The following is a 24,699-nucleotide window of genomic DNA, read 5'->3' on the forward strand; positions in this document are numbered from 1 at the left end:
ATTATTAATTTTTTTTTAGTGTAATGGAGTCAGTCAAGGTGACTGTTCCCACCTGTATTAAATGAGGATTTTTTAAAAAAATTTTCCCCTTACCCAGTGTTTGTATGGAGGCTCTCAAACCCCACCCTCCATTGCACAATGCCCCTTTCTTCCTTTGCATTTATCGGTTACAGTTCATGTTGTTTCAAAGCAGTAAAACAAAAACACACACATACAAAAACATTCTCTATTCCCAGAATTTTATTATTTTTTATTATTTAAATATACTATACATGTTCAATCTTTTTTTTAATAAAAAAACACCATACAATAACCTTCTTTTTATCTTGTCTCATATTTATGACGGAGACAGAAAAATACTTAGGGCACGTCTACCTGGGAACTTTCCTGGCACAAGCCTCTTTGCAATGAATGAGAATCCTACTGATTAATTTCAATTAGATTTGTGCACAAGAAGTTCCTTGTGGATCATGCCGGTGTTCTGGTGGAACGGTATTACTCTGGGAAACCCAACTGCAGCACAGTCCTGCAACAGAGGGCACCAAAGCACGTCAGCTGAACAAAGGCTTTTGGCAGCTTTGGGGGCGGGAAGAGAAAAAAAAGATCCCCAGGAACCAGCAAAGTGGTTAAAAGCTTCCACTTAAAGAGGTATTCCCAACATTTTGCTTAAAGCAAAATGCGAAGTGGATTCGGTCGTTCTTCCTCAAGTGAAACGCTACCTGGAGGATTTCAAAGTAAACCCCAGAGGAATTTCAATAAGAATAGCAGAATTTATCAGGGAGTGAGTTTTACTTTCAGCACACCCCAGGATTGTCTCCCGAGTTCACTGAAAGCAAACTAAAAATCAAATATGGATGTTTGCTCCTCAGGTGAAACATCAGCGGGATTTTGAGGTGGGAGGGGTAGAACAAACAAATTTCTATAAGGCTATAAAAGAAAAATTCAGCTACTCCCACCCCAAAGAAAACACATATCCATACTCTTGTCTTTCTGCATGATGGGATGGGGACTATTGCTTCCAAGCTTCTGCAAGCAACAGTATATCTTTTTTTCTTTTTGCAAGAAGCTTTTTTTTTTTTTTAAGATTCCGAAATGCTATAATTATGAATGTTTACACACACCCCTCCCCCCCCAGACCCCAAAGCAACGTTAATGGTTCTGTGACATGAGAACCTTGTTTGTACCCTAGATGCTGTTCAGAAGAGTGGTCATTCAATCCTTTATTTGCCAAACAAACATTTAATTTTTGTTGTGGGTGGTCCACGGTGCCTTGTCAGATGCAATTATCACTTTGAAAACAAAACAAAAGCAAATGTAATGCAAGGGAAGTGCTCTCCTGATATGACAACGGGCATTTCGTTATTCAGTCTGAGGTTACCAGATTTACCTCCAGCATCTCAAAACACCCACTGCCTGTAGCTTTACATATTTTTTTTACTTTCCATCCACAAACGAAATTAAGAGTATGCATTAGCCCCCGGGTAGTCAGTGTGGTGCCCTCTATAAGTTGATGGATCTCAGCTTCCATCTGCAAGGCCCAGTGGTGATGTGAGCAGTAGTCCAGCAAGATATGGAGCACACCATGTTAGCCACACATCCTAAGTCTGCCTCGTCGGCTCAGGCCACATCAGACTGGGATTGCGATGCTGCCATGTGTTTCACTGGAGGGGGGGGCGCCTTGTGTAGAAGAACTTCCTAGTGTATCCCATGTATAAGGGAAGCACTTTTTTAAAGGGGGACTTCAGGAAATACAGCTTGAACATTTCATACTTTGAGGAGAAAGCTGTAGGCACATTCCATTCTAGCACACATCTACGGTCCAAATAGGAAAGAACTGGCTTTGGGCTCAATTGAATGTTCTGGCCCTTTTGGCCAAATGACTCACAACCAGGTGCGAGGGAAAGCCGGATGAGGATAGTTTGATGCACTCTCCTTCCATGGCCCATATCACATGGCTCAGGTGTCGCATTGCACATCTGCCAAAAATGGGGCGAACAGCAGCCAGGCTGTGTTTCCCCTATACCAATCCCTTCCACACTATAATGGATTGTGCATATAGATTTTCCCCTCATGCTGGTTTAACAGGGACTCGGGTAAGTAGCTAATAGATAATAACAGATTGCAAAATCATCAGCCTTTGTAGAGGTTATACATTAGTTTGTTTTTTAAAAAGGGACACAATTAACAAATCTCTGTATCAAAATTCTATTTCCAAACAAAATGAGAAACCAAACTGACTTCTTTCATGACGAGAAATATCAAAGTCACAGCATCGACATAGTCCCTTAAAGTATTTTGAACAAAATCAAAGTATTAACAAAACTACTTCTGTTTCCCGCTACAGACACTGCAAAGAAGACATACGCATTTATTCATTTATTTAGTGGAATACAATGTGAAGAGAGTGGTACATGTTGGCTTGATGTACAGTATTCTACTTAACTTGCTCTAACAAAATGAATCTCTTTATGGTTATATTGATGAACTATCCACAGCTTTCTAACGTTAAAGGAAAAAAAAAGTAAAACAAAAAAATCATATAGGTGTTTTTTTTTCAGATTGAACGAAGTTGATAATTATGTTTAACTGAAGATCGCATTTACTCAGTGTAAGCTGTGAAAATAGGAGCACTTCATTTTAAAAATGTGCCCAATATTGCATTTCAGAGCCATTGTATATATTGCGATAAATGAAGAACATTTAAGATGTTGCTTTTAGACTGGCTCTCAGAAGTTATATACACATATGAATAATAGTGGCTGCAATCCTCAAGTCACTTACTTCAGAGTAGATCTGTTCACTTTAGTGTGGTTATTCTAGTTAGTGTTAAAGTGGGCAAGAATGGCAGTATCCACCTTGCCAGTGAGGGGTTATGAATCGTCTACCGTAAGAGGGCAAACAGCTTTATTAAGAATCATAGAGTTGGAAGGGAACTTGTAGGCCACACAGCCCATTCCCTGCTAAATGCAGGAAATCCTGGGCTCTAGGAGTTAGAATCATAGAGTTGGAGGGGACCTTGTACGCCATATTGCCCAATCCAGAGCTAAAGCATCCCCAACAGCTTGAAGACCTCCAGTCTCACGTCTAGTCTACACAAACAGCAGATCATATGGTCAAACTGTTTCCAGGCTCAGACCACTCTTTGAATATTCTCCCATGGAAAAGTCCCTACACATTTAAACAAAAAACAATATACCACCAGGAAGAATGCTCGAAAGGAATCTGCTATCTCCCTGGTACCTTCATTTCTCTACACTGAGTATATACAGTATATGTTGATGCCCTCCCTAACGGACTGAAATGGCAAAGTCCAGGAATAGTTTTATCACATGGTCTGCTCTTTGTATAAGCTATCAGTGATTCAGAGGCACTTCGCAGGGAGGGGGTTCCAGATATCCCTATTTGTCCGAGTTGGTTTGAGAAAGGACTATGCAGTTCTTCCATGTTAGGTCCCAGTCAGACAGAGACACAAGGGCCTGTCACCGGCTCTCGACACATTGCCATGTGCATGGTGAGCAAAGCAAAGCTGGCTTGAGGTGCCTTATATGTCATTGGTTCTTTTCAGTGAAACAAAGAAAGGGATAAAATTAAAATGGCATAAAGCTGAAAGAATGCTCTCGCCCGCTCCTATCTCAGAGGTACAGCTAAATCTCCAAACTATCACAGTGTTGACATGAGAGAGGCACGAGACAACTGCTCGGTCCTGCTGATCACTCCCAGGTGTTTCTAGGGCTCCCTGCTGCCCGTTTTGCACAAAAAGTTGACCACCCCACTTACATGTTCCGCCATTTTGCACTCAGCCATTGTTCCTCAGGTTTTCAAAAGCAAGGGAATGAGAACACAAGAGTTGATGCACAATGCTCTCATCAGATAGCAAATGAACATCCAACCCAACCCCATATCTTCAGTTAAGGACATATTCCCTGTTGTTTCCAAATGATTGTAATAGGGGCTACCACTAACTTTTGCTATTTCACACCAGTGGTATGTATGTTGTATCCAAAGCCAGTATGATGATGAAGAGCTGTAGGCCAGCTTCCAAATGTTACATAGGAGCAGCATGGGCCCACTCCTTGTTGGAATGTTAGTATCTTTCCCACAGATAGATATATGAAGCACCTGCATCTCTCCAGAGGACCACAGCCATTCACTCCTACATCTTCTCCCTCAGGTCCTATGTAACATCTGAAGCTACCCTATATTAAAAAGGGAAGATTATTCAGATTGAGGCTGCAATTTTTCAACACCACATGCATCCCGGCTCTTCTGAAATTGTTTGACTGCAGTCAAAAGATTTGTCTCTTTTCTGTCTTACTTTTTTTCAGGGGGAGAATGAGAAGGCAAATTTCTTCTGTCAGATGTTAGCAACTCCATAGACTTAATTCAGCTTTAGTCTGAAAACATATAATCCCACCAATATAAGATGCAGTTGGATGCATTTACGGTCTGTTCCACAAAACCTGCTGAAGAGCTCTGATTAAATTTCAGCATCTTTGGGACCAGGCATTTAACTGAAATAAGTTGGAGAGAAATGTACATCTGGGTACCAGTTCAACTCAGCCCATTTCAAAACAGCAGCAAGACTCTTCAGATGATGCAGGATGAGAACTTTTGTTCCTGTGGCAGGGAAAGACTATCAGTGATGCTGACAAAAACCACACACACACACACACACACACACACACACACAAACCAACAAACACACAGGTCATGTTGCAGTTCCCATGCATATCTGATCCTATTGATTTTAAGTGCAAAATTAAAAAAAGAAAAAAAGAAACCCAGTTTCAAGAGGAAAAACAAACAAACAAACAAACAAGATCAAACGAAAACCACAGCCCTAGCCTTATCTATTCTCTGCTCTTGGACACTTGTGTGAGCTTTTTGACATCTGACTTGGTCAATCTTGTATGAAACACAGAGAAGGAAAAAGAACAACAACGCAACAGGAAGCAACTGAGAAAATCCTTCAAACGAACAAACAAAAAAGAGAGAAGAAAGATATTTAACATCCTATTAAATAAATAACTTAGGGAGAAGTACAAAAGCATGGCATAAGCATACAAGGCGGGGGAACCATACTATTTATTTTGTTAGAACAGTTTTACTCTAATGTGCTTATATTTCTTAATCCTATTCATTTCTTTCACAAGACCATTCCAGAATCTTCTTTATCGCTGCATATGAGGATCCATGAATTTCCAGTAAATGCTTGCGTGCCTAACTGTTCATGGGATCATTAGGCTTGAATGAGCAATGAAGGTCTTTGATATGAGTTAGTATTCCATAAATAACTTTCCCCCAACATCATTCCATACATTGTCTCATGTCCTTTAAGTTCTATCGCGGAGATAAAAAATAATATTAATAATAATAATAATTTTGTTCACACTGGAAAGAGCTCCCATCCCATTTGATTCAGCTTGTGTCTTGATTATAAGATATGACACAGAACTAATTAGCAGTACTTCACGTGCCAGCAGAGAGCACAAAACCTTCAAAGGCTTCCCCCCTCTTTTCAATCAAGCAGACGTCTGCACTGTTTCTGCCTTTCCTCTTCAAGAGGATTACCAAGTATTCCTGACAAATGATCTTTGGTTCAACTGCTATCAATAGAACAGGCCCTTCATCTGTTGCTCGACGACCATGGGGAGAAAATGAGCGGTTGTGTTTTTCCTCCTGGTTCTCTGTCCTTTCCTCGTGGCTCCCTTTCCATTCAAGGCCACAAACATTTGCCTCCCGTTGTTTCTCCAAAACAGCGACGCGTACGTATTGTATCCGTTTTCTTCTATTCTCTCCTTTAGTTTGCAGTCATTGTTAAACTCCCTCTGTTTCACATAAAAAAAGAAACACATGCACAGAGTGAAGGTTAGAATGCAAAGTGATGCAAGAAAGAAAGAACTGGTAAACTTTGGGCACATCTGCACTGTACATTCAAAGCCCTATTATACCACTTTAACAGTCATAGAGAAACTTGTAAACTGTAGATTGTGTAGGGCAGGCTTCCTCAACCTCGGCCCTCCATTTGTTTTTGGCCTACAACTCCCATGATCCCTAGCTAGTGGTCAGGGATGATGGGAATTGTAGTCTCAAAACATCTGGAGGGCCGAGGTTGAGGAAGCCTAGTGTAGGGTGAGGACGTCAAAGAGCTGCAGTTCCCAGCACTCTTGACAAACTGCAATTCCCAGGATTCTCCATAACTGTTAATGTCAGATAACAGTGCTTTAAATGCATGATTTCCAGCTGCACTGGCTCCCGGTGGAGTACAGGGTCAGATTTAAGGTGCTGGTTTTGACCTATAAAGCCCTTCACGGCCTAGGAATCTCGTACCTACGGGACTGCCTCTCCCGGTATGCCCCATGGAGAACCTCAGGGTCCATAAATAGCAACACCCTAGTGGTCCCGGGCCCTAAGGAAGTTAGATTAGCCTCAACCAGAGCCAGGGCTTTCTCAACACTGGCTCCAGCCTGGTGGAACGCTCTGTCTCATGAGACCAGGGCCCTGCAGGATCTGATTTCTTTCTGCAGGGCCTGTAAGACAGAGTTGTTCCGCCTGGCCTTTGGCTTGGAGCCAATTTGATTCCCTCCCCCTCTTTCTTTTTCCTCCTGTGACGAGGCTGCTTTTTAATATTTTAATGTTTCAATATTTTAATGTTGTATTTTAATCTTGTTTTTAAGTTGTATTCATTCATCTTGTTTTTATTATTGCTTGTTAGCTGCCCTGAGCTTGGCCTTGGCTGGGGAGGGCGGGGTATAAATAAAAATTATTATTATTATTATTATTATTATTATTATTATTAGGATATGAACTTGCATGTACTTTTTGGGGGGGCTGATTTTTGCACGACTTATTTCACAGGGTTGTGCCCCACACTGCAGCATTCATGCCTAGAAGGGAAAAACTGCAGCTTGGCTCATGTGGCAAGCAACTGCACAATTCACCCAGCCACCTAACCAGTTGATTTCCCCCCATGTCAAATATTAGAGGAGTGTGGCATGGGATCTGATCACGCTGAAGCAGTATCCACCCATCAAAGACAGCGCGATGAGCATAAACTCAGGCTAGTAGAGAATATTCAGGCCACGTCTGCGTTGGGCACATTCTGGCATCTATCAGTACAGCCAACTTGCACAAGCCACACCACACTTGGTGTCTAGCTTGTCTCACACATTCTCAGCTGCACTGCTGTTCTTAAAGGAGAGGGGCTGTAGCTCTGGGGTGTAGCACTGGCTCAGCTTGCAGGTCCCAGGTCCAATCCCCAGCATTACCAGGTAGGGCTGAGGGAGCCTCCTCTCTGTAATCCTTGAAAGCCACTGTCAATCACAGCAGACAATACCGAGCAAATGATCTGAATACGGACCAATGATCTGACTCCGTATAAGGCAGTCAGTATGAGGTAGTTTCCTGTGTGGTGGGTTTTTCTTTCTTCTTTTTTTAAAAAGAAAGAAGCATAGGAAAGTAAATTTAATCTAATTCATTTAAAATGCCTTCCTCCCGCTTTCCAAGGAAGCTAATATAATAATAATAATAATAATAATAATAATAATAATAATAATAATATACCCCGCCCATCTGGCTGGGTTTCCCCAGCCACTCTGGGTGGCTTCCAACAAAATATTAAAATACAGTAGTCCTTCAGATATTAAAAGCTTCCCTAAACAGGGCTGCCTTCAGATGTCTCCTAAAAGTCTGGTAGTTGTTTATGGGAGGGTGTTCCACAGGGTGGGCACCACTACTGAGAAGGCCGTCTGCCTGATTCCCTGTAACTTTGCTTCTCACAGTGAGGGAACTGCCAGAAGGGCCTCAGCACTGGACCTCAGTTTCTGGGCTGAACAATGGGGGTGGAGACGCTCCTTCAGGTATACTGGACCAAGGCCGTTTAGGGCTTTTAGGGCCTAAACAGTGGTACATACAATGGTACCTTGATTTACGAACTTAATCCGTTCCTGAAGTCCGTTCTTTAACCAAATCTGTTCTTAAACTGAGGTGTGCTTTCCCTCCCACTGCCGGTGCCCTTCCACCATTCGGATTCTGTTCGTAGACCGAGGTAAAGTTTGCAAACTGGAACACTACTTCCAGTTTTGCAGAGTTTGTAAACCGAACAGTTCGTAAACAGGACTGTTCGTAAACCAAGGTACCACTGTATGCGACTCAAACAAGAGGATAGGGATTGGCAAATTAGAGAATTTTGGTTTCTCTTTGTTTTTCATTTCCCCCACTCTTAATTTCTTCACATTTCCACATCAGTTTGTGATTTTTTTAAAAAAAAGTTATCGTACCAGTTTATCAGTGTTATAGTGTGAATTTCTCCTGATATGCACACATTTGTTTGCATTGTTTTGCCTAATACACATTTTTGAAAATTATTTTCTATAAAAATAATTATTTTTATAGAATGCATTTTTGCATGCTATTTGCACTAATATGTGCACTTTTATGCAAGCTTTACCCTAGTGAGTATATATTTTCATAGACACTACTTGCCAAGAGAACTGCATTGCAAAATTCAGAGCAGTGCAAATTTCAAAGTATGGCTGTATATGTGTGAAGTGAATAGTCTCTCTCCCTCCATGGAGGTTCTGTTGAGCATCAAGTCTATGAACTGATTTTGCCTTTGCTCTACACATGTTCTGCATATGCCTCATATCTTATTGAAAAAACTAGGCTGGAAATCTTTGAGAGCTTTCCTTAGGAAAAATTTATTGAGGCTATTTTTCATATCCATCTGCTTATAAAAGCCAAACTTCTATGCCAGTCTGAATCCAGGCATAGGAGGTCTTGTTGGGAATAAAGGTTCTAACTAGAACATTCTGGAAAGGTTATAAAATAACCTGTTAATCATGGGTTTGGTGCTAAGGTACAAAACGTTCTGCATATCAGAGCCAATAGGGAACTTTCACTCTCGACCCTCTGGTATTTTGATCTCAATTCCAGACAGCCAAATCTGGATCATAAGCATGTGGGTTCCATTGTTCTGACTATACGACGGCCTCTGGAAAAATATGCAATTTTTAAATACCTATTTTGCAGGCAGGCATTCCTTCTTTGACTTATGGGAGGAGGAAAGATCAATGTTTAATTAATTTTTTAAAAATTAACATTAAATATTTTGTGAATTTTAGATGTTTGGAGTCGAGACTGCAATCCTAATCACATTTACCTGGGAGTAAGCCTCCATGAACTGAGTAAGATTTACTTCTGAGGAGACATTGTCAGGATTGCGCTGTGACATAGGAGGTCAACAGGTGGGCATAAGTATGTTATGGATCAATGTCTAGCTTGGAGAACTGCAGCTTGATTAAATCAATCAATTAAATCATTTTTAAGAAGCCAAAAAGGCACGCCTGATTTGTTGGGCAACAATATAAATTATTTTTAAAATAGAAGTATTTTTAGAAATTGCAAGCGGCCGGCATTGTCCCCTTTTTTTGCAAACGGGATGGGCTGATTTCAAATCCCACTTCTCAAATCCCACTGCTGCAGTCCTGCTTTCACATTACGTGATGTTACAACACAGTTGTGAGAGATATATCACGACAAGTTTGTTTGGCAAAAATGGTGAAAAGAAAACTGAACACACACCTGAGAATTACTTAAAAGCTTTTGATTATTATTTTTTTAAAATTAATGCAGCTGGGCTTCAGCTTTATTTGAGATTTCATAACATGGCTTTCAAATGGTGTAGCTACTGAATGGCAGATGTTTATTTTCATAGGCAGCAATGAAGTTTAAATAGCATGATATTTCAGGGGCTATTTAATCCAGGAAGCAAATATAAGCATTTCTTGAAATAATTAACACCCAGCTTCTTAGGCGAAACGAGCTGATGAGAGAATTCTCTAGCTGCTTGCTTGAGTCATGAGTGGATCATTGCCCACTCAAGAGTGAAGAGGTATTTTTACCTTGAAAGGACGGACAATAGCTCAGTAGTAGAACAAATGATTGGCAGGCAGAAGTTTCCAGGTTCTATCCCTAGCATCACCAGTTAAAGGGATCAAATAATAATAATAATAATAATAATAATAATAATAATAATAATAAATCATTTGTACCCCACTCATACAGCTGGGTTGCCCCAGCCACCACGGGCAGCTTCCGACATGCATAAAAACATAATAAAACTTCCTGATACAGGGCTGCCTTCAGATGTCTTCTAAAAGCTATATTTATCTCCTTGACATCTGATGGGGGGCGGCATTCCACAGGGAGGGTGCCACTGCAGAGAAGGAAAATAGTTTGACCTGGTAGGAGGTGGCTTCATAGTTAGGGAAAGAGCCATAGCTCAGTGGAAGGGCCTATGTTTTGGATGCCAAAGGGCCCTGTTCCAATCCCTGCCATCAACAAAGACTTCTGTAGTTTCAAGAGTTCCCTGGATTGACGTTTAAGCCACTCTCAGAATCGTAGCTCTGGGAGGGGAGCAAGATTCTCCTAACAACTCCCAGCACCCTAAACAAACTACAGCTTCCAGAAGTCTTTTGGGTAAGCCACGATGGTTTAAAGCGGTTTCAAAGAGCTTTAGAATGTATGGTGTGAAGTGATAAAGCAAGCTTCCTATAGTTCAGGAATCAGGCAGAGTGAATATGGAACATTAGAAGCTGCCTTAAGCCATTGGTCCATCTGGCAGTGGCTCTCTAGGGTGTCAGGCAGGGGGAATCTCCTGGTCTTCCATTGAGATTGAATCTGGGATCTTCTTCATGCAAAGCAGTTGGCTCTACTACTGAGCTACGGTCCTGTATCATTTAGCATCTGGTACAACCTAGCAATGTTCGTTACATTAAAGAGGCAATATGGTTAAAACAGTTGGGCATGAGAGAAATGGAAGAAACCAGCTGGGGATTCAAGTTTCGGGGCTTGGCCAGACAGCCACAAATATCTATTTATGACATCTTCTTGGGCTGAGTTGTAGATCATCAGAAATTGATAGATCTAATGAGTCTAGAAAGGGGGAGGAACTCTCAAAGCACTATGTTTGAAACTATTTTAATGGTGGCTGAAAACAGAGTAAAAGGGTTGCTTTCTGAACTATACAGAGCATTAATAGACTGGGGGAATTTAATAGGGCTGCAAAAGGTTTGGGAAGAAGATTGAGGTGAGATGATAAGAGGATCAAGATTGGATATTTATATATTTTTTTAAACCAATATTCTTCAAACCTTGGGTCCCCAGATGTTTTGGGACTACAACTCCCAACTTCCCTGGCCATTGGTACATTGGCTTAGGATGATGGGAGTTGTAGTCCAACAATATCTGGAGACCAAAGGTTGAAGAAGAGTGGTCTAAAACTTCAGTAAACATGGCCTCAAATCAAATGCCATAATTTATGCCAAAACTTGTTCAGAGATTATATATTACTCTGGTATATATATATATATATATATATATATATATATATATATATGCAAAAAACCAACTGCTTCTGAAAACAAGTTAGCAGACTCTCTTTCAGCCCAATTCCAAAAACAATCCTACTCAGTACAATAGGACCAGCGTAGGAACAGTATACAACAGATTAAATAAATAAAGGCAGAAAAACATACTTACCGAGCCATAGACTTTTCCATTCTTGTTCATGGCTAGATAATAGTTGCTGCTAATGGATTTAACTGCTACAACTCCAATTTCCACTGATGTTATCTCCAATATGCCTACAATCCAAGGAGAAAAGGAAAAGGAAAATGAGAATGGTTCAGGTCTAAGATTTGGAATCTCATCATTAAAGCAGGGGGAGAGAGTGCGGGGGGGGGGGGCGGGGAAGGGCGGATGTTATGGATAACTATGATAAAGAGCTAGAATTAAAATGGATCTTTTCAAACCTCACTCAAATCCTGTTAATATCCAGAGCGACTGACAAACCCGCTTCAGAAACTTTCACGGCAAGAATATACACAAATGTTGTTTCAATTACCGTGTTTCCTTTCCTATTCCTCTATTTGAAACTCCATAAATATTGAAATAGCTCAACCCTTCTTAGCGTAGATTTTCACCGAAATTTATCAAAAGAGACATAGGAACCACAGCATTAAATTAAATCTATAGCATATGACAATAGAGCGGCGGAGTCATCCCAAAACACAGAAACAGTGGTAAGCACTTTATTCCTTTTAGGACATTAAGATAAAACTAAATCTCCCAGCCATATAAAGCTGATACATCCACTCTTGGCAAGCGTGTTTGACATTCTGGAGTATAGTTAGGCTAACTCTGATGCCACACATTGTCTCGCTCAGTCAGAAAAACCACTCCAGTCTGTTCATAATAAAATATGTTTAGCTTCTCTCACCCGCCCCAAACAACTATGGGCAGCGTTTCACAGGGATGGGCTGTGCGTACATGTCCAGCACTTCCAAATACACACTTAAAAAAGCAGATTAGCTTTATTGGCCATATATGCACAAACACAAAATATATCAACACTAATCTACATACCTCTTTGGTCTTAGTAGCTGTCTGAAAACTTGCGTATTCATTTATTTATAAAATGTTTATACTACTTGATATAATCAAAATCTCTAAATGCTGGTAACATTTTCTAAAAGAGGTGCATGGGTACAAATTTCAAGAGACCTTTGTGGTGTCCTAGACACTGTGTGTGAATTAGGACAAGTACAGTGGCATGTCATATACGAGACCCTTCCTAAATCAGATTGTGCCCTTGCATCAATTTCAAAGCCAACTTTCCTATATAGTCAAGTCTTTTGTTAAGGGTGGAGGAAGGGCGGAGTGTGAATGTGAGAATGAAAATAAATACGACCAGTGCTGACTTCCCCAGTTAGAATCAAATGGAACTCAATCTTCAGAAAGGACTGGCTCCAAAAATGGACTCCAGAGCCACTGTTTGTTGGAAACGCTAGAGTTATGTGGTTCAATGGTCATGGGGTGTGGAGCCCATCACATGTCAAACGCCATACAGACAGACTGGTGCCGTCTGGTATCTGACTCACAGATGGCATGGCAGTCTCAAAAAGAAAGGGGCAAAAAAATTCTGTCCATTTTAATCTAGTTTTGTTAAATAGGAAGGAGAAAACGGTCAGGCTGATTATGTGCACTCTGCTGCAATCCACTGTTGGCAAATGGTAGGGCCGGCCTAGTTGTTTCCCACTGTCGCTTTAGCTGGCATCTTTTCCCTGTCGTGATTGATATGCTTTTGGTCCTTCACTTGTTAGACAGAAATGGGGAAGAACACAAGCTATTATTTCATAAGGACATGTTTGTTTGTTGTGGCTTCTGTTGCAATGCCAGGTTGGATTAATTCCTCACAGCATTAGCATTTTCAAGGAATTTTATTAGTTTATGCTCAAACGGTTTCAAAATTGAATTATATATTTTTATCATATTATAGTTGTAAGGATTGCAACACATTAAAACAAACTGCAGTTGGATCGACTAATAAAGTATCATTTTTCAAATGTTTGTGAAACTTCTGGGTGCCGTAGAGTGGGAAAGCAGATTGTTTAAATCTGAAACTGGCGAGTGTTGAGGACTGGAATGATCCAGCCATGTATTTTGCTTTGATACAGCCGCTTGGCTTGTGCAGTGCATTTTAATACAATATATCATAATGCAACACTTTTCTAGAAACACTTGGTCACATCCTCACATTTATCCTTTATAGCCTTATAGTTTTAGGTAACCTAGAAGAAGCTCATCAGAAGTGAAGTTATCACATTTACACTGTATGCCACAGGAATGAAATGTGAATGTGTTCCACTATGCTTGTTTAAATCAAACCAGATATGATGCTGTCACAGTCTAGCTGCATCAGCAACACTGCAAACCCTTTATGGACTGGGTTCACAATTCCCCAGAGTAAACAAAAGGCAGAGTTTTAATGAACTATGAAAACAAATCCGCAGTAAACTGAAATCTGGGGTGGATGCAATCAGGACCAGCAATCTACCAAACCAGGAATGGAGAACCTGAAGGCCAGCGGATGTTGTTGGACTACAACTCCCAATCATCCCAAATCATTGACCAAGTTGACTGGGGCTAATGGGAGCTGAAATCCTACAACATCCAGAGGACCACAAGTTTCCCATCCCATTCCTGCTCTAAACCCATCTGCACCTGGCTAGTCCCCTGTACATGCCCCTGTCTTCCTTTTCCAACTGTCCATTGACAAAATCCCTCCACACTCCCTTCAACTCTCCCCTCCTGCTTACCTTAACACTCCAAGTTATCTCCACCCTGTTCTACTCCAAACACAAGCCCTGACCTTGGGGTTTCATTGCATCAGCTGTGTTGGTTTGTGGTCTAGACCTGCAAGGTGCACACTATGTACTGTTAGGCTACACTGCATTTGTAGCTTAATTGGCAAAAAGTGAGATGGATCAGGATTGTGGGCATTGTGGCTTCTGAGGCCAACTCTCAAAGAGTGGTAAAATTCAAAGGTTAGGTATCAGCATGGGAGAGCTGGACTCAGATCCCTCCCTATAACCCCGTAGGTTGCATTAGCTCGGTCAAAATTCTTGGGGGTAACAGGAAAAGGGTGTTGTGAAGGTGGTGGAGATAAAAGTAGAGTGAACAAAAGTGTGGTTCCATTGCTCCGACCATAACGCTGTAAGGATGGAGATGAAGCAAATATCAACTGGCTCCTTCAGATGGAGGATGAATGACACCTTATTTGGAGATGAAGAAGTGTATAAAAAGGCCCAAAAAACTTTGAGAGACTATTTTGAAATAAATATGAACACTAATGTAGAAAAAAGAGTAATCTGGGACGCAAGTAAAGCTGTTATGAGAGGGTTTTTGATACAACAGAATGCAATAAAGAAGAGAAGTCAAAATGAGAAGAAAGATAAAATTTTGGAGAAAATAAAAGAAAGTGAGAAGAAATTGAGGGCAAAACCAAAGTCACAGGAGATCTTGAGAGAAATAAAACTATATCAAGTACAATATATGGAAACGATGAATCAGGAAATAGAATGGAAAATTAAACAAATGAGACAAAAAACATTTGAATCAGCTAATAAATGTGGGAAAATTGTTGGCTTGACAAATGAAAAAAAGACAAAAATTAAATACTATTACAAATTTAGAAGTGGAAGGAAAGAACATACATAATCCAAATGAAATTAGAAATTGTTTCCAGAGGTACTTTAAACAATTATACTCACAAGGGCCACAGAAAGAAATGGACATAGACTGATTTTTGAAGACAAATGGATTACAAAAAATCTCTCAAGAAAGTAAATTAATGCTGAACTATAAAATATCTAAACAGGAAGTAGAAGGTGCCATTCAAAATATGCAATTGGGCAAATCTCCAGGACCGGATGGGCTGACTTCTAGATATTATAGATCTTTGAGAGAGTGGTTAGTACAACCTTTGAAGGAAGTCTGCAATGAAATTCTGGAAGGGAAGAGGGCACCAGAGTCGTGGAAAGAGGCGTATATTACAAAAGTGTGGTTCCATTTCCCCTATGTAATGTCAGACCTTTAACCAACAGGCATAACAAACGCTTACAGAAAGTGGCAAACACTTTCTAACTGAGGAGTCATGCTTCAAAACACTTAACTTACTCTCCTGAAGAGTGTTCACTTACAGTCTTCACTGGTTCTTAGAACCTTGATGAGAATTTCTGGGCTTACATGAATGACATCTATATGGCTCAACCTGACAATCGTTGATATTTTCTGTTCAGTTTCACAATACCACAACATACATGAAACCCTAAAGCCTCTAGAATCTGCAGCAGTTTGTCAAATCACTCAAGAACTCTTCCCGGAGAATTTGTAATTCTTCACTAAGGCAGACCATACCTTAAACAGAACATCAGTATTCTTTCAAGAGATTATAAAACTTAGGATGCCGGACTAGTTGGATCCGCAAAGGAATCATCAGTCCATCTAGCATAATGCAGATACGACTCAAGAAAGAAAGAAAGATTCCAAGCAACAGTTGCCCTGGGACTGCAAAACCAAAGAAAGGAAAGCTGTATTCATCAGCCAGAGATGTAAGGGCTGCTGCCCTGTGTATGTATGTGCAAATCTTGGCTGTTGTTCTTTGTACTATTGTAGCTTGTTGCAAGCCACCGTAAAAAGGCATTAGAATGAAAGACAGGATATAAATCATGAAAAGCAGCAAACAACTACATGCCTGACATGTCTGAGTGTTTGAGCCATTTGCCTGCATGTTAAAGGAAAGTCAGGATTTGGGCCTTATCTTGTCAGTTTCCAAGCCTGGAGGACTGGGATTGAAGAAGCATGTCTAAAAAAGTACAAACTATAACAGAAAGCATGTGAGGACACTATTCTGTAAAAATGGAACATAAAAACACATCATTAGACTGCAGCAATGTTGTATAAGCTATGGGTTTGGAAGACAGATCTTAAATAGTTTCACAATTTCCCACAAAGTTCCTTATTGATTTTTTTTAAGTTGTCAGTTTACTATTTCTCTAATAGGGCTGGAGATATTGATGCCTGAAGTAACGATATCCACTTAAAACTTTATTTCTCTTAGTAATAATGCTGCAGAGCAGGTGTGGGGAACTCCAGGGCTTCCAGATGATGTTGAAGTACAACCTCCATCAGCCTCAGCAATCACAGCCAATGGGTAGGGATGATGGGAGTTGTAGTTCGGCAACATCTGGAGGGTCAAGAGTTTTCCCAAACCCACAATAAAAGCTCCAAAGTCCAAACTACAGATGACATTTGTCCTTCAGTTTTTCTTTCACAAATTGGCAGGGTGGGGATGACCCAATCCAGATCAGAACCCTGATGTGGGTGATAGCGGGCATTAACCCTTTGCCTCCCCTGTAGCCTCAAAACCTTTGGCTCCCCCCTGACCCTCCAATGCAAATAGCAGATGCAGGGGTGAACTTACCTCCTAAGTCATGGCCCGGATCCAGATTGCCATTTTATGAAAGAAAAAGCTTGCACTCAAGAGAAAACCACGCAATTAATGTCACATATAGTTTGGTCCCAAATAGCTCTCTGAAAATAGTACAAAATATCAGATGTACAAGGCATTTCTCCTTCTTGCCTCTCGGGCAAGATCCAGACCTCAGCTGTTCTACATATTATGCAGAATAAAGTACTTGCCAGAGGTGATGAAATTCTGGGATCTACCGTTTCAGGTTGCATGTGTGTCTGTCTGTCTTATTTTTTCATGTTTTCCTACATAAAAACACACTTCCTGCACACAATAAACTAGCAGATTGGGCAGAGCGCTATGCTAAACCTGTCAGTCTGGTTTGTTAGCTGGCTACATATGGATAATTTTGTTGTTGAAGAAGAAGAATTAGGGACATAATTGAAAAGTGTGTGATGTAGTGGTATACCAAACCTTCTCCTACCATAGGATCTCCCATCTCATTCTGTGTAATTTATAAGCTAGCTCTGAATGGGAATAATAGGACCCAATGTAAAATATTAAAAATACTGGCTGGAATTCAATGCAGCACAAAGTGCGGTATGCGCACAGGGGACAAGGTTTCAGTGTGCAACAAGACTGCCTCCTTGCATGCACCCTGTGGACCCCCTAAACCTGTTCAGTTCTGCCTTTCAGGGAGTGGGAAGTGCCGTTGTGTGAATGGACCTCGTTTTGCTCATGCAGCAACTGAGTTGAATCCCATGCATAGATGTTCAAAACAACACTGTGCTTGCTTAACCCAACCAACAAAATATTTGAAAAGTTTCACTTCTGGAAAATATTCAAGCCAAGCGAAAGTAACAGTGCAGAGTACAAATCCAGGGGCACTTGGGTTCAAACCCCCTTTCAGCCATGAATCTTAGTCACTAGATCTCTGTCCAGAATTCTTGCTTGCAGGGAGGTTTCTTAGAGCATTCCATTGGACTTGCCTTTTAAAAAAACCCAACACCTTTGTGAAAGGACTTTTCTGCACTTATCATTTATAGTGGTATAGCTGCTGGGCTTTAAAAAAGATTCTCAAGATTTTCTGGCATGCTGCTGCACGACGTCACCATTATTCAGCTAATATTCAGGAATGACATACTACCCCCACCTCCACTTTTTCTTTTTCTGTAAAAAAATATACAGCTTTTGTGAAAGATCTGTAAGGTCTGCTTAATATTTTAATTCACGTGGCATGTGTGCAAGCATCATCCCAGCTTCTGAGTGAAGGGGCTGGTGGGCGTATCATGGAAGACACCGCTTCCCTCTGACCGGTGCAAGCTGTGAGCTCAGTTCAGAGGAGAGATTTGGTAGATAAGAGACAGTAAGTCGAAGTGCTTCCCCATGACATCAGTCATTAGCTGCAGACAAAATGTCATTACAATAAGCTAGTTCACCATAGCTGAGGTGTACGCAGAGTTTCCCTTCTAATCTACAAGATTAGAATTTGAGAATGCTAGGCATCATTCATACACACACACACACACACACACACACACACCAACCACAAATGCCCTCTTGCACGTTCTCATTCTCTGACATTTGCTGGCTGGAGGAATACGAGAGTAAATAAGGGGTGCAACTACAGCCTATTCACTTTTCTCAGTTTAGGAACAACTCGCATCTCGTATGGAAATGAAAGCCATTTACTCACTCTGTAATAACAGTGACATGTGACCAAAGGAACAGACCATCAGCTACAAATTCATTCTTAAAAACTCTGGGTTCAACAGCAACTGTATATGGTAAGTGCAGAAAGGTCCCTAGTTGTGTGAAGATCTGATAAACAACCCACCGCCAGACTGGGACCTTGTATGCGTACCCCTGCCCTGAATTTAACCTTTGAACTCTCACCTTAACATATTATCATCATTATTATCATTATTTATTGGGGTGTTAGGGGTGTTAGAGGAGGAGCAGTAGCTCTGGTAGGGGACACGTCATACTCCTTCTGAGGTAGTTTGCCCACTTTTGGTCCTACCCTGCACTCAGTTCTCACCTGTGGCTCCTAGAAACTGCCAGCATGCAACAGTGGCCACATCCCGGGAAATGGCTTTGACTGGCTGGCTAAACGAGGCAAGAGTAGTCAATTGTTCTCAGATCCTCAGTGACTTAGCAACTTCCCCTGCAGGCTCTGGTGGATGGAGCAGATGAGGCTAATAGTTGATCCAATGGTCAAGAAGGCAGTTTCTGCATGTGCTATAGAAAGTGAGAGGCAGGTAGGGCTCATCAACCTAGGGAGGTAGCCCATCTAGGAGAAGGAAAACTCTGGTCCTAAATGCTCTGCTGCCTTGCGGGATATCTTAAGAAGAAGAAAAGGCTAAGGGGTAAACCATACACAAATCTAGAGTGGAATCTCTAAGAAGGTTGGATGTTGCCTTGTAGGCCTCCTTTCAGCCACTCCTGCAGCCAAGCTGGTGCCAAACATATTACTCTGTTTTCCTTTGGACCACATCAGTGAGGCTGAGAAAGGCGGGAGGGTGTCGTGTCATCTGGGCAGCCCAGGACATCCATGCACACTACCCAGGCTTGCACCCCAGGGAGAGCACTTCAGTGCTGCTAACTCTACCCACAGAGGCACACTCCATTGTTTCTTGAGATATCTGGATGCCAACAATTTATTTACAGTACATCCCACCTTTTCTCCCCAGTCTGGGACTCAAGGGGGCTTGAGTCACCACAGGTATATTTATTATTTATACTCCACCTTTCCTCCAAAGAGCTCAAGGTGCTGTACATTGTGCCCTTCCTCCCTATTTTGTCTCCACAGCAACCCTGTGAGGCAAATTTGGCTGACAGACTGGCTCAAGATCACCTAGTAAACTTCATGGTTGAGTAGGGATATGAACCCTGATCTGCCATACCCTTGGCCAACACTCTACCTGCTACTCCACAGTGGCTCTCATGGTAGTTGTATGCATACAACGGGCTTATTCCTGTTGAATGTCCTAAGCTCCTTGGATGAAAGCTGAGATACAAATGTGGTAAATGAATACAGTGGTACCTTGGGTTACAGACTCTTCAGGTTACAGACGCTTCAGGTTACAGACTCCGCTAACCCAGAAATAGTACCTTGGGTTAAGAACTTTGCTTTAGGATGAGAACAGAAATCGTGCTCCGGCGGCGCGGCTCATTAGCTAAAGTGGTACCTCAGGTTAAGAACAGTTTCAGGTTAAGAACGGACCTCCAGAACGAATTAAGTTCTTAACCCAAGGTACCACTGTAAATGATTCCAATGAACCTCCAATGCAAGGAAGTCTTATAACCACAAAGGTTACAGACTAGCATAGGTACAAAACAGGATTTATTTAAAAAAAGAAAAGAAAAGAAAAGGGAATCCCAAAATGCTTTGTGCACATCAGAGGGAAATTCTACTCCCGATCATCACTGATTCTGTTCTTTTGGATCCCTGCTAACTGGGTGCTCCACCTTCTTAGTTTTTCTACATCTGTGAAGCTGCAACCAAGGAAGAAGGAGGGGGGATGGACACATCTACTCAGGCTCTTGCCATTTGACCTGTGCAAGTGTGGTTGCATTAAGCTGGTGTTTCTGATTGATTTTAGTGATTGTGAAGGCTCACAGTCTCTAAGGCTCTGAGGTCCCCAGGAAGGTTCAGATAATAAAAGCTGGAAACAGCGGTTTTAATGATAAAAAGCATTTACCTCTGCTAGATGTGTAAAACAGAAGGCGACATCGACAACAAGCAAAAAAGCAATAAAACAATGTTACCGATTCTCGTCAGTAGTTGCTCAATTCATGTTTGCTCCCTGTGGAATTTTGGGAACACACACTTGTGGTCTCTATAATTGTTTTAAGACAGATAGCACACTGAGGGTTTTCTTTTGCAGTCGGAACTCTGTAAACTGCAACAATTATGGTAAATCCCACTTGACCACTTCCACTGTAAAAGCATGGTTCTCAGTGCCCGAATCATTCCCAACTCATTATAATTAGAAACATTCCAAATATCAACATGAGATATGCCCTGTGGACATTACATGTGCTCGCTTTATAGGTCCCTGAAGTCTGAAGCATGTTCCCCAGAGGAGCCAAATATACTTACCTTAAAATCAACTGCCCTTTTATAGTTAAAGCAAGTACTCATTACACAAAATGACAAGGGAGAGAAAGAATGGCTGGTCATCTTGCCCCACAAAGGGGAATCATTAGCAAGAGCCCTGTGTGGTTGTGCGCATTGTTTCCTAACTTCTTTGCGCTCACATTTTTTCAAAAAATATTGACAAGCAAACTGAATGCATTCGGAGAAAATTGCAGGCAACTGTGGAAAGAGTCAAAGGTTGGTGATGAAACAGCAATTTGCTAAAACAGCAAATTACTACATAGGCTAGTACTACTGGTCTATCGACTGAATTTTCAGGAAATCTACATATTATAGCATTCAAGGAAGATCAGTTCCCAGATCCAGGAACAATTTGTTCATGGGTGGCACCAGGACTCTGGGAGTCCTTTGGCAAGAGCCCCTCAACTAGGAGTGGGGGATTCCAAGAGCTTTGCAGGTCCATGGTAGGTCCACCCCCCTGGTCCACCTAGGTCCTTTCTCCTAGTACATCCTATTCTTAGTGGCATTCAAAAAGAACCACAGTTCCAGGACCTCTCCAGTCCTGATTAGCATCCAGCTTCTTAACCAAAGACTGAATATGTGATTGGCCGTGCTGGCTGGGGCTTCAACTTCTGGAAAGTACCACATTGATAAATCCTGATCTCTATAAAACAAAGTGTCACACTGCATTTTAATAATTTTGTCTGACAGGCAGGAGTAATTAAAATACATTTGCTATTTTTCTCCTTACTTATAGGACAGGATGCCCTTCCAAAATCATGAGTGCTTGGAGGATGCTATTCAGCAGATCCTACATTTATACATGACAAGAAAGGGAACCAAGTTCACATAAATAAATCCAGTTTTGTGTGGTGTCATTCCCCCCCCCCCTGATAAAAAGAAAGAAAACCAACTGTGGGTAGAATAAATGTTCTCTTGGAATATTTCTGAAAGCATGAACCATTTCTCAACTTTTCAGTAGATGCAACTCACATTATTAACAGTTCGTTTTCATAGGTGATCCCACTTCCTCATTTAAACCAATATTTGAAAATGTTACAGAGCCCACAGGAAAATGGTTATGCATTCATAATTCAAATACTTGCAAATAACTGGTTTGATTTTTAGTTCAGTTCCCATTTCAGATATTTGCAAAATTGGGAGTGCTTTAGATATTATGGAACAGGCTTTCTGTTTTGCAGCATCAATTGAATATCATCAAGTTATGAAATGAGCTTGGAAACTTGTCCTAAAATGAACCAAGAATTGTCCTTTGTGCCCCAGGGAGGTCACTTTGGCACTGCTAACGCAGCAGTTCGACTTCACCCCTGAAAGAACACTCCATTGTCTCTTGAGACAGATGGATGCCAACAACTTCATTAAAGGAAGTTTAGAACTTACCCACAGAAGGGAGGATGATTGATCAGAGTGCCTGTTTAGTTTAATATTGGAAAGAAAACACAGTGTTTGTCTGGCATGTAGCAAAAGATACACTTGTTTCCACCAGGGTCATCCAGTAGTTATGGCAATAAGTGACTTTTGACTTCTAAAGAGTCAGAGTTACGCCCACCAGTTTGCCCAGTGAGGATTGCAAGAGTGTGGAGAAATTTATTCACAGCTATCCTTAATGCTGTGCTACATCAGGGATAGCAGCCCTCCAGATGTTGTTAGACTCCAAATCCCATCAGCCATAGCCAGTGAAGCCAATGGTCAGGGATGATGGGAGCTGCAGTCTAGGAACATCTGGAGGACTAGAGGTTAGAGGCCACCCGCGCTAGAGACCAAAGTTTGCATGTGAGGATATTCTGAAAGCACTGTGTTCTTCTGTTTGTTGGCTTTTGGTAGCTGAGGTTAAGCTAGTATTCAATATATGTGTTAAGTATTACTCTCTCCCTTGCAAGTGGCTTGCTTTGTAGTTTTTAAATGCATCGTTAGCTTTTGGGTATGAAACAAGAAGGAGCTTCAAAAGCAAATAAGAAACAGAACCAAAGATACTTGTCGGATATATTTGTTTTGTTCGCCTTCACAGCGGGAAAGTAGCAAGAGCGTATTCTGGGCCCAAAATTAGATGCACCCTTTTCTCAACAGTGTTGCCGCGTACTCTTCGCAGTCACTCTCATGGGTGGGCTCATTTGAGTAAGCAAGTGAATATTTCTTAAGTGACTCGGTCCAGTAGCGTTAGTCATTCCATGCTGGAATGACTGTCAGATGAAGAAGAATGAGCACTGCTTCCAGCTGAAACAAATCGACAAATCTGCCTTGGTTTACTTTTCAACTAATTCTCCATGCCATGTTTGGTACTTATTGTTTGCTTTCTTCAGCAGTAAGTACTGAGAGCTGCCACTGCATTAGGGCAAGTAAGATCAGACCATGTTAAATTAGGCAGCCAGTAGCTTTGCCACCTCATGAATTCATGGGTCATGAGTAACACAAGGGCACATCTGCACTACAACTGGTATATATTGTCATAGCCTCCCCACAGTGCAATAAGCCTAGGAATTATAGTCTGGTGAGGATGCTGAGAATTCTCTCTTGAGGGTCCCCAACTCCTTCACAGAACTACTTTCCTTGGTTTAGCAGTAGCCAGCCCTTTTTGGGTGTATGCTGGGAGGTGTCCCATTAAGTTTAGTCAAAAGCACAAGAATGTACCATCTAGTCTGACCTGCTGGGAGATTGAGGGCCCCGTTCCTGCCTCTCTCCACCTGGCCCAGGGCGGGGCCTGACAGGCTTCATAAGAACTGCTGCTTCTGCTGCTGCCACCCAGCAAGGACTGGGGTATTTGGAGGGAAGTTTTGCTGGGAGTTTTTGCTGTTATTGAAATTAATTTTTCATATCTTTATTTTTATGTGGAAATTGTTCAGTTTGGTTATGTAGTTTTTGATGTGTTTTATTTATCTTTATGACTACTTTGCTATGTTTGTAACCATGTAAATCTTTTCATATTGTAAGCCGCCTTGAGAATTGTTTTAACTGTGGAAATGTGGAATACAAATAAAATGATGATGATGATGAACTGCATGTATGCAACCCCAAACTGCCTAGGTGTGCTCCAAGTCTTCTGAGCCAGGAATCAGCACAGAATGGGACAGCCAGTTCCCAGGTGTGTGGATCTTACTCAGATGTGACACACACTCCTGCCATGTATCACGCATGTTGCACTCATACCACAAGTTGGACATCATCCGTGCTTTGTTCCTTATCGGCAGCTCTGAGTCTGAGAGTTAAACAAGATGGAAAGTGATTTACATCTAGAGACATGTCCCCCGCAATCCACTTACGGATTTTTGAATTTTTCTTATGGAGCAACATTCACAAATGGTTCCAACTTTCAATTGTTCTCCTCCCTTTTTATCAGCTCACTTAAAACCCCTAAGGATTGCAAACATAAACATGCCTAACCCCAATGTATATTTTATTTGCATCACTGGCTGTAAAATTCCTGAAGCCCTTTCTATGAACCATTTGGTCGGTGGGCTAGCGCAACTTAATGGTAATCCAATTAGGAGTCTGACCAGAAACCCCCTTCCCCTCCCTTCCCTTCGGAGCAACTGGGTGACAAGCACCACTGATAAAGCAGCTGTTGTGTTAAGAAGTCAAAAGACAGGCATTGGTTTGAGAGGGTGCAGGTTCCCTGCAGCAGAGCTACTTCAGGGAGGGCTTCTTATCAGTTCTCTTAGATCGCTACATACTTAGTCAAAACTATGTTATCTTACCAGATGGTCACCTACCAGTTAAATATTTCAGGAGCTCAAGGCAACGCTAAAAACTGAGGCCTTTGGGTTAT

At 41.4% G+C, this 24,699-nt stretch overlaps 1 protein-coding gene across 1 annotated transcript in view; it reads right to left on the reverse strand.

Moving 5' to 3' along the window:
- Positions 1 to 222: 222 nt before the first annotated feature.
- FGF10 (fibroblast growth factor 10) overlaps positions 223 to 24,699 on the reverse strand; it is an 86,605-nt gene continuing 62,128 nt past the window's right edge. Inside the window, exons 3-4 of the mRNA XM_083576305.1 lie at positions 11,542 to 11,645; positions 223 to 5,828 (exon numbers count right to left, since the gene is read on the reverse strand). Of these exons, the coding sequence (XP_083432431.1) occupies positions 5,610 to 5,828; positions 11,542 to 11,645 (323 nt within the window). The 3' untranslated portion in view covers positions 223 to 5,609. The remainder of the gene's footprint in view (positions 5,829 to 11,541; positions 11,646 to 24,699) is intronic.

The sequence above is a fragment of the Podarcis filfolensis genome (assembly GCF_964270895.1).
Source record: "Podarcis filfolensis genome assembly, chromosome: 11".
Lineage (NCBI taxonomy): Eukaryota > Metazoa > Chordata > Lepidosauria > Squamata > Lacertidae > Podarcis > Podarcis filfolensis.